The sequence below is a fragment of the Thamnophis sirtalis genome, unplaced genomic scaffold, assembly GCF_051295495.1.
Source record: "Thamnophis sirtalis isolate CommonGarterSnake01/CBP01778 unplaced genomic scaffold, rThaSir2_p1.2 scaffold_4, whole genome shotgun sequence".
In the NCBI taxonomy this organism is placed as follows: domain Eukaryota; kingdom Metazoa; phylum Chordata; class Lepidosauria; order Squamata; family Natricidae; genus Thamnophis; species Thamnophis sirtalis.
Window position 1 is genome coordinate 90,116,654 of NW_028261384.1, and position 11,587 is coordinate 90,128,240.

Sequence of the window (11,587 nt, forward strand, 5' to 3'; positions counted from 1 at the left end):
AGCAACAGAATTCCTGGTCCCAATTATCATTGATAAATGAGGTGTATCTATACTACTCCATCACTGTCAGGTGCATAAAAATCAGCAACAGGACCACTGTCTCTTTCCTTCTTTTTGACCTAACCCTGGAAGCTTCTTTCCTTTCTGCAGGAAACTATTTTGTCCGATACAACACCCGTTACCTCAGCCGTATCTACCCACTGGGTCTGAAGATGAACTCCTCCAACTACAACCCTCAGGAGATGTGGAATGTCGGCTGCCAGATTGGTAAGAACAAAGAGGAGTAATCCATGCCATGCACTTCTTTCCTAGTCCCCTTTTCTCCCACAGTTGCTCTCTCTGTTGGACTTGCTTTGATTTCACAAGTGAATCATAGATTGGAGGAATATTACCCACAACCCCAATATCTGGGTAGGAGAGATGGGTACTTCCCAGTAACTTGGAATTTTTAAACCTAACAGTAGTCATCCTTGTTTTATCCTGAAAAACTAAAGTGGCTTTGGAGAGAAGCAGGAAGTTGAGGATGAGCAGTCCGGAGAGAGCTCAGTCCATGACTGAGTGGCAGCTTACTCAGATTACAAAGGCAGACCAGATTTCTGTTTTTGTGGAACTCTGTTCTCCTTGTGTTAACTAATCCCTTTGGCTCCGTGGCAGCAGCACTGCAGAGTAGCAAAGACCAAGCCTGGAACCACATTATCTAGCAACCTATGAGAATATCACGGATCACTTGGTGTATCTGGCATTGTTTAGATCTTTTCATGTTATTGTTTATTTGCTGGAAGAAGTTATCTTATGTAAAGAAAGAACATGGTCCATTGAGCCAAATAGGATGGGCGATGATTGTCAGCTTGAGGTCACAGAGTTGAAGAAACTGACTCTGAGACTATTTAGATTTTAAGTAGATGCTCTGCTGTTGAGCTGTACACCTTTCCCAGAGGTTTTTAAATAATGTGCAAAGCCAAAGTATTACCCTGTTTCCCTGAAATAAGACCTCCATGGATAATAAGCCAATCACATGCACTAAAATAAGCCATCCCCTGAAAATAAGCCCTTTCTGAAAATATTGCAACACAGCAGCAGCCATGAGGTGACCACACTTGCCACCTCCTGCACATCTAAAATAATGAGAACTCCCTGAAAATAAGGCCAAGCACTTATTTTGGGGGGTGTCAAAAGAAACTAAAACCCTGTCTTATTTTTGGGGAAACACAGTAAAATGTTTTGTTCTATAGTACTTTCTTTCAGCAGCTTAGATATATTTTGAATTAAATGTAACATGTATTTCTTAGAGCAAATTAATAATCACAAATGAAGACAAATATGTGTCCCAGGATTAATAATAGCAATAGCACTTAGACATATACCGCTTCACAGTGCTTTACAACCCTCTCTTAGCGGTTTACAGAGTCATCATATTGGCACCCAACAATCAGGGTCCTCATTTTACCAATCTTGGAAGGATGGAAGGCTGAGTCAACCTTGAGCCAGTGAGACCTGAACTGCCAAACTGCTGACAGCTGGTGATCAGAAGTAGCCTGCAGTACTGCATTCTAACCACTGGGCCACCGCGCCTCAGTAATAATGCATTAACAGGAGGGAGTATACTGACCAGATATCCTTGCCTTTATACTTCCCAGATCTGCTCCTATTTTATTCCCCATTATTATTTATTTATTACTTTGAAAAATTTATTTGCTGCCTATCTCATCATGAGGCTATTATAGGAGGTAATTTACAGTAATAAAAAAGAAGTGAATGAAAGGAGTGTAAACAGAAGTAAAACAATAGAACTCAGAAAATAAACAATGAAAAGGGAACACAAGAATACGCCAATATGATAACAAAAATGTTGGATGGACGGAAATAGGGAGCAAGGGTAGGAGATGAGGTCTGTCATCATTCTAGCAGGCACATCCAAATGTGGAACTCCCACATTTCGTTCCCAGGCCCCACCAGAAGAGCCACCTCTTCAGGCACTTGCAGAAGGATAGGAGGGTGGGTGCAGATTTTATCTTAGAGGGTAAGATGTTCCAGAGAGTGGGCACTGCAGCAGAGAAGGTTCTTCTTCTGGAACTTGACAAGAATTTTTTGACTGATGGGATCCAAAATAGACCCTATATGTTGGCATGAGTAGGATAGGCTTGTCCTAGTGGTTCATCAGGTTGCCTGGAATTATGCCATTAATAGCTCTAAAGGTCATAACCAATACCTTGAGCTGCACTTGGAAGCAGACCAATAGCCAGTGAAGTTCGTAGAGGTGTAATATGGGCCATGCTAGGCACCCCAAAGACTGCTCTCCCTGCCACATTTTGCACCAGCTGTCTGTACTGCTGAAGTTCTTTTTGAATGTGCCGGCAGATACAAAGTTTTATAAAACTGCACCATGAAAATATTCCAGTTTCATGATCTGTTTAATCACTTTCCTTTCTATGGTCTTATTTTAGTGGCACTGAATTTCCAGACACCGGGTTCTGAGATGGATTTGAATGATGGGCGCTTTTTGGTGAATGGTCGCTGTGGCTATGTGCTGAAACCTGCTTTCTTATGCAATAACCACAGTAATTTTGACCCCAAGGTTCCCATTCATAGGAGTGGGCAGCACCCTATTGCCCTCACCATCAAGGTATGATAGAATGAAGGATACCCAAATGTTCTTTGAATTGCTTGCTATATGCATTTAGGTGCTTATAAATGGAAAGTAGATGGAACAGTAGACTAACAAGAAACATTATTGCATAAATCCTATTGCTTGGCTTTAATGTCATGACCATAATTAAATGTACTATTTCCTGGTTCTACAGAAACTGAAACACACATACCTTTAATATAAAGGACTTTTGTTTAAGAGTCAAGCATAAAAGGGCTTCCAGAAAATATTTTTATTGTAAAGGATCTTTATTATATTAATAGAATTTTTGAGGGGAGCACCCAGATGATATCACCTTTTACTTATAACAATCATTCTCTACTTTATTATGATTTTGAACTAGTACATAGACCTGCCTTTAGGAGCCTAAAGCAGCATGTGTGGATCTTTACTTCCCTCATTGTATCTCATAACTCTGTACGGTAGTTTGGTTGAAAGATATTTAAAATGTTGAGTTTTTTCTTCTCCCCAAAGACAAGAACTTTGCTAAAAGAGAAAAGACCGAATAGCTAAACAATGTGTTTTTTTAAAAAAATAAATACCCCTAAGAACTGCTAGTATCCTGGGTTTCTAACTCTTAGGCTGCAGTTATTTCAAACTAGTTTGACCAATATCCACTGAAATCTCAAGTGCTGGAAAAAGGATTAAATAAGTTTTACTGTAGTTGGTGTCAGACTTCAATGTTTCTGATGGAATATATGTTATTATGCAATCCAGATTCATATATTAAATCATGGAAAATAGCTTTGCATCATTTTCAGAGGACGAGGCTTCTGTACTTTCATTAGCTGTAGACACTGTGGCAGATATGTAGTTTTGCAAGGGACCCTTCTGCCAAAATTCTCTTTTCTACTGAACAATTATAAGTGTAGGAGCCTTCTCCCTTTTCTGCTTGTTTGCATTTGATCATTTTAACCAATTAAATCAATGGAAATTAATTCTGATTTTAGGATTGTACCAATTAATATATTCAGCCAATTTTATGTACATTGTTTGTTGGTTTTTAAGAGTAGCAAAAGAACGCAGAAATGATTATTATGATTTCCCCCCCCCCTCCTTTCAGGTGATTACGGCTCAGCAACTTCCCAAACTAAATAAAGAGAAGAGTTCTTCTATTGTTGATCCTTTTGTACGGATTGAGATTCATGGAATTCCTGCAGACTGCTGCAAGAAACAAACTGAATACCGGTTAAATAATGGTGAGACAAAGCCTAGGAATTAAAGCAATAAGGAAAAGCAAGGGTGGAGAATTATTGGCTCTACTGGATCCACCCAGCATGATGAATAGTCATGAATTGTGCATATTTAGTTCATCAGCATTTGATGGACCATGATATCCTTCCCCCTCCTATTGAACCAGAGGAGAAACAAAGCCAGAGTTTGAAGAAAATCCCAGGATTAGTTCTTAATATTTCCACATAAAAAGAAAACATGAGTAGCAAGTCTAAAGAAATCCTCTGGACATACTTTTTGCTTTCGACCTTTATCAGTGAAACAACTTAACAACCACAGGGTCTCTATAAGAAGTTAGTTTGCTTTCCTCCTATTCTCCCTGCTCTGAAAATCCTGGGTTATCTTCACAAAAAGTTTTGTGCTGACCTAACATGCAAAGCACTTCTCCTATGCAGGAAGACCTAAAGCCATTTCCAAATTTTTAGTGAGTTGACATTATGATAGTATTATGAGGACATACTCCCAGCAAGAAGTGGAGCAAGCTTCGTGTTGCGATAACAAAATTGTGTGGGTCTTTCAGCTTCTTGGTTCATCCTTTTCCTTTCAACAGAATTGGGAAGAGGTTATTGCAGGTGAATGTTTAGCCAGGTGTAGGATAAAGCAACATCTTGTATCCACCCAATGCAGTAGTTACATTTATTTAAATGACATTATCTGTTGAATGCAAGCATTTTGTCAAAAACAAATTGTATGTGAACTTGAAAATTTATAAACAAGACTATGAAGTGGAGAAAAATGTCAAATTCAAAATTCTGGAAAAAAAACAACTCTCTGAAAATTTGCTAGAGTTAAAGCACTTCTTAGTCAGTATAGGACTGTAGGTTATACTGGAATCTGGCTTTAACAAACGATCTCCACGCTATTTCTCTCTTGAAATTCTACTTCTTGGATTTTCCCTCTGCAGGATTCAACCCATGTTGGAATGAGACATTGATGTTTCAGATACAAGTTCCAGACCTGGCACTGGTGCGCTTTGTAGTAGAGGATTATGATACAACTTCCTCCAATGACTTTGTGGGACAATTTACATTGCCATTGCCCAGCATTAGGGAAGGTGAGTGTTTTTCTTCCAGAATCAAGAAAGCTTGAGTAGGGTGTTGTGCACTCTCTAGAAGAGCCTGATGGTAAACCGCCTAGAAGTTGCAGAAATTCTAAATAATTTTAGATTAGTTGGTTTTATGTCTGATTTAGTGGACTTTAGATCTGTTGAACTGAACTACAACGATAAAGTACCAGCCCTGATGGGCTCTACATAGACGTTTGCCTGTAGAACAAGTTCCTTAAGTGAATTTAAACAATGGTACAAAGCCAGATGCTTCAAAGAAATTTTCAGTATTAAACCATTCCAACAATTATATTTCAGACATTTTAGGATCAGAGGCTGCAGAATTTGCAAATTGCTACATTTGGTATGACTCCCAGACACATCAGATTGCAGATTTATTTCGATTATTCTGTGATTTAAATTCTCAGAACTGGCTATGAGCTACATGATAAAATAATGAGTTTATATAACAGAAAAGGTCACGTAGAAGAAATATATGCTATTTAGTGAGCACCATAGACCCATTCTCAGAGATCTTCCTGTAACTTTCTCTTCAGGCTACCGGCATATCCATTTGCTTTCCAGGGATGGTACATCCCTATCTCCAGCTACACTTTTTGTACATGTTAGATGCAAGAAGATGTGAAAGCTATAATAAAGGTTCAATTTGGAAAATGTGAAAGTGGATTGAGAAGGTCCAATCAGCCCTCAGAAGAATGGATGAACAGCTGTACTAATTCAGGATGCCACCTGCTATTAAATCAAGTGAGTTCGGAGCCACAGAGAGGAACCAAAATGTTGCAGCCAGAAGAGCCAGGCTGAGAGAACAGCGTGGTGTCAATCCTCACTTGAATATCCAAGCTATTTTATTAGAGTCATAATTTAAGATTCTTTGTGTAGTTGAAGCTAAAAGCTATGCAACCTAAAGACTCCTAGAATGCTTTCCCATTTTTTCTGAGTAAATATTCCATCTTATTCTCTTCTTTGCAGTGGCCTGCAAAAAATATACACTGGGGGTAGGGAATTTTTTGTATTATTTCTTTGCAAGTCACAATAGAAGCCCAATGAAAAGATGTTATGTGATATCTTGCAAACTTGGGATAGGTCCATTGAAATCTAAGGATGTGAGATAGATTGACTTGTGACCAAGATTAATGAGTGAAGGTGGTGTGATCTTTGTTGCAAAGGCCTAAGAGAATGAAATGTGACCCATAAATTGAACTGAGGAATTTGAGTTAGCACAACTGATTTGGAATCTGGTTGAGTATATATGCACTTTGACAGGCCAAAATGGAGACTGGGCACGAAATTTAGATCTTTATTTGTTTAGGAAACAGTCTACTACATATAGCCTATAACTTTTAAGACAGAAGATTGTAGAATTTAATTAGAACCCCAGGAGTATCATAGATATATGAAAATTCAGCACTTCACTTCATCTACTTGGTTAGCTTTTCCTGATACTCCAGGACAATTTAAATGAGATTTAAATACTAACTGACAAATTAGTATTAACTTGCTATTCAAGTTAATCTTTATTCTAGACAAACACTAATAATTATTCTTAAGTTTATTTTGATACATCACATAGATTGATATGAGGAAAATGAGTACTCCTACATATTCTCAAGACTCATTTGTGGAGAAATGTACTTTTAGAAATTAGATTTGAAGCAGTGCACTATTTTTCCCTTATAACTTTTCATTGTAAACTATAAAAAAATCACAAGAGCATTAAGGATGAAATTATTTTTGCTATATTGTTTCTCTTGGTGAATTTGAAATAACACTATATAGCTTTAGAGCATTTAATCTTTCGGTACAAATTAAAATCAGCTGTTGGCAGCTAGTGGATGTTTTGGCAATTGCTAGTTAAGCTGTCACAATGCATCTCAAAGGATTTTATACTATAGTCTTACATTATCCTACTTCTACTGGAAGTCATCAAGTTAATCACTGCCTCTCAATATTATCTTTTACAAGATTGTTCTTGTGAGGAACACACACACACACAAGCTGTTTTGAGTTATTAGAGGAAAATCAGCCTATAACAATAATTTAGCGAGGAGCAAGAGAGCAATTACAAGGGTATAGTTTTAATTGAGGTGGTTTTTTTTTACCCTTTACTGCAGTTTGGATTAGATGGAAGATAAATCCGTTGGAAATTTTTAGTATGCACCCATGCTTAAGCTATGTACCATAGCTTCACAGTAAATATTAAGGTGTCATAAAAGAAAAAGAGTAATAACTCATTTAGTGTGGTTTTTTCATAGCATTTCAGGTAGCATATTTTACTTATGAACATTTTCAACAAAGCTTCAAGTAAAATTCTTTAATGATAGTTAAAGTCTCTGACTATACTCAGATTTTTAGCAAAAACACCAGACACCATCAAGATGTCTGTTTGGCTGCTACTCCTATTTCACTTTTGGCTCAGCACATTCTCCTTTGCAAAACCCCCCCCCCTTTTCTGATTTTTCTAGGCAGATTTCCAAACTATGACCATTTCCTTCCTATGTTCCTACTTACAACTAGATTCACTTCATGAAGCAGCAGCTGCTTACTCTCTTCTATTTCTGGACAGCAGAAAGCTTGTTTACTACAGCACTTTAGATCTGTACTCTCATTTGGGAGATAGATATTCTCTTTTAACTTGGGGTAGAAAATCTGAGACATCAGTCCTGACACAGCAAGGAAGAGCAAGGCTATAAAATTGGTCTAGATCTATTGTTAGACAAGTTCAAACTTCTCTTTTGAGTATGATTTAGGCTGCTATCAGAAGCGTAAGGATCAGGTTTCCATATTTTTCTCCTATAGTATTTGTAAAAATAAATAATGGGCATATCCTTACCTTACGGAATAGTGTGAGGATGACTAACCAATGTCTGGTCATGCAGCATGCATTTCAATCTCTTGGCAACAATACAGCATGCAAGACAACATAGGGCAACAGGAAGGGGGTTTGAATAGTAGCTACACATAACTTATAAAACAGAAACCTATTACTGCAGTTTTCAAAAATTAGTCTAAATTGGCCTCCCACCCAAGAAGCAGTGTGAGATTGGCCTTGAGTCAAATTCCAACTTTACTTTAAAACAGTGTGACTTTATGAAACAGGGTTCAAATGTGGATGGAGAAGCAAACTACCCATATTTCTTGAGATTTTCAGAAGAAAGTGGATTATAAGTTTAAAAATTAATAAAGTTTTTTTCCTGGACATTCTAGATTTTCCTACATAGATTGTGACAAAGTGATCAGATCAAATTCAGAAATGATTTAAATACTTGAAACAACATTATGTTTGCTGTATATCTTCAATCCTGTATGTTCTATGATGTGTAGCACTAGATAAAGTTCACTTTTGAATTTAGCACATTTTTGCTGGAGCCTATTTAAACTGAATGCAATTTACAAATCTAGACCTGGCCTCTCTATGCACAGAAGTTTCTCAGAAATACTGACATGTGTTCATGTCCTACCCCTCTTTTCCAATGAAAAAAGGACCCCCATGAGTCTTTTTGTAATTATCTATGTATTAATGAGACTTTTGTTTGTAATGTATTTAATAAGTAAAAGGATTTAGTCAGAGAAATATTTAAGTTCCATGGAACACCCGAACAAGAAAAAGAATAAAGTTGTAATTGCTATGATGAATTCTGAAGCATCAGTTCCTTTAATGTGTGTGAAATTTGGGCAATACTGATTGGGATAAATTTGTATTTTTTTTAATGTTGCTCTAGCTTCTATATACAAGTTTAGCCACAAGAGTTTTGTTTTGTTTTTGAAAAGCAGATAAAATCATACATATGGTTTTCCTCCCTAAAATTCAGATTTCCTTGGGTTGTGCACAAATAAAAGCTTTTCTCCTATTTGCCAAAACGTATTTGAAAAATGCTAAGTACTTTGTAAGGCAAGTATAGCTGAAATATATTTTACGGAGAAAGCCACTCACATTTCCATGTGCAAATGTCTAAGTCAAAATTCATCTTCTGGTCATAAAATTTATTCAAATTGTCTGAAAACTTTATACCAAGGGAACAACAGCAGCACTTTGATCAAGGTGTATAGCTGAAGCCTGTTATATTTTTCTTACAGAAATTGAGAAGCAAATTGAGAAGCTTAAAGGGGAAAATGTTTCCACAGTTGATTTTTCCCCAACTGGCATGATGTCTTCTTTTAGAAACATAATTGTATAACTATGTATTAATAGGAGAGATGATTTATCAATCTGAGATGGCTGTGGTATTTTATTATAAGTAAAGTAACTACACATCACTTAAGATTCTATACCTGGATAGAAAGGAAGTCTAACATTAAATTAGAAGTTTGCTCAAACCCAATTATCCTTGTTCTTGCAGGCTAACTCATCAATTAAATTATATAATCCTGCTAATCAGTATACTTTAGGAAAACCTGCTTCCTTATATAAAATGAATCAAATTTTATTGTGTGTTGTTTCTCAAACAGCATTATTTTGAAGGCAACCTTCTTACCATGTCACGGGATTAAGAATTATCCACTCTCAATAGACTCCCTATTCTTTACACAAGTCACTTTTAATTGCAAGTTATGAAAGGCAGAAGAATCAACCCACGTTATGCAAATAGTAAATTATGAAAATGTTGTTCTCCTAAATCACTGCATATGAAATTATTGAATCACTCAAATATACTTGATATATCCTTAATTATTCAGTAGATGCAGGATGGAAGGAGGTCTAAAATACAGGGTCTGAAAAAGTGAACAGTAGAACGTGGAAGAGTTTTCAGGCATGTTGGTAGTGTGATGCTAAGAAATAATGATCCGCTGTCTTGTCCAATGGATTGACAATGTATTTATGTCAAGTCATGCTTGAGCATATTAGAGAGGTCTTAAGTGCATCCTATTGATACAGGAACTTATACAGTGGGATTGTACTTGCACTAATTTCAACTAGCACATTATATCTGCCCCTGTATTTCTGCGCTATCCTAACAACTACTGCATTGCTATTATTATTATTTCTATTTTTAGGATACAAGCTATTTTTTAAATTAATACTTATGCATTAAATGTGCCATTTCTTAAGATGGGATTCTATAATTGGTATCTTTGATGAAAATTAAGTTCTCAAGTTCTCCCTCATGAAGCACAGAAGGGAAAAATAGGGTTGTTAAGCATTTCTTACATTCAGCAAATGCTACAAAGGGATCACAACATGCACAAGAGACCCGGGACTCCAAAGTTATCATCGACACGGTTCACATTCAGAACTGTAACAGAAATAAAAATAAAACTACAATAACCAAATAAAAATACCAGAATTTGGTCTTCCTAAGTGTGTTCAGAATCTGAATTCAGAAGCAAATCTGCAACATAAACAGATATTAGAACTGAAGCTTTCAAGAGCATTGTTTTCTATGTTTCCCACATAATGTATGGGAATAATTATATCCCAAAAAAGTTATCAGTGAATTGTCCATAAAAGGCAACTTGGACACGTAGCAAAGGCAGAGAGATCATATTGAAGTTTGATTATTTATACTGCTGTCACTGAAAATTAAGCAAACTATGCAAATAGAAGGAATTTTTTAAAAAGTGTAGATCTCTTTCATTAATTGAAAGGAATGACACAAGAAATGTTCAGGTGTTTTGGGAAAATATAATATTTTCCCACAAGGTTTGTTTTAAATTTCCAAATTGCCTTTTTTCTCCAAAGTAAACAAAGGGCAATGTATAAACTCTTGAATTAGGAATTTTGTGCTATCTGTGTTGTCTATATTTTATCCGCTAATCATCACATTGATGATGCTTACTAAAAGTCATATAGCTACGTGCACCTTAATTACACTATTTTCCCTGAAATTAAAATATCTATAATTACAGACATATCATTATGCCAATAAACTAATCTGTGCAAGATAAATTAACCTTGATTTACACAGCATGAGCCAAGCCTTTCACTGACAAAATGAGATGAGACAATACTAACCTTCCTAGTCTCATACGAATCATCTTTTGAAAGATTTTTTCACTTTTTGTTGTCATATCGTATTGTGGCATGATAGTTTGAAATAGTGCACTGGAAAGGCCCTCCTCATCATGGGTCCTGCTGCCTGGACTGCTAGGAACTATAGTGCAGTGTACTAAACTCATTTAACAATTGCTTAGCTTGCAAGTGGGAATGTTGTGCTCAACTGTGGTTATTAAGTCAAGGACTGGCCTATATAGCCTAACTAACATTTATCTCACCAACAAAGTTATTACATCCAACAAAATATATTGAATACATTTTGATTATAGTTTGCCATTTTCATTCTAGCTTGTTTGGTATTTTCTGTTCTAAGTTTTTATGTGAACACTAGCAAAATTGCTATATGTATTTAATCCACTAGCAGAGCTTCTGATTTTATCAGCCGATTTTCATTGCAGGAAACGGTCATAAACAGTTCTTTTCAAAGCTAGACAATATAACTTGATTGCAAGACGAAGAACTAATGTTTAGAATAGTCGATGTGTTAAGATACTATAGCTAGAAAACAAATGGAGATCAGAATTGACAGAGAATAGCTACAATTTATGATATTAAATATCCCCCAATAACAATTTCATGGAAAAAACTGGAGAATTTACCCAACAAAACCAAGAATGGATTCCATAAACCAAAAGCCACAAACTCTACA

General features: G+C 36.2%; 1 protein-coding gene across 1 annotated transcript in view; it reads left to right on the forward strand.

Moving 5' to 3' along the window:
- Positions 1-6,986, forward strand: part of PLCD3 (phospholipase C delta 3) — a 63,513-nt gene extending 56,527 nt beyond the window's left edge. The window contains exons 12-16 of the mRNA XM_087713360.1: positions 151-267; positions 2,445-2,623; positions 3,711-3,846; positions 4,785-4,934; positions 5,483-6,986. Of these exons, the coding sequence (XP_087569486.1) occupies positions 151-267; positions 2,445-2,623; positions 3,711-3,846; positions 4,785-4,934; positions 5,483-5,571 (671 nt within the window). The 3' untranslated portion in view covers positions 5,572-6,986. The remainder of the gene's footprint in view (positions 1-150; positions 268-2,444; positions 2,624-3,710; positions 3,847-4,784; positions 4,935-5,482) is intronic.
- Positions 6,987-11,587: the final 4,601 nt, after the last annotated feature.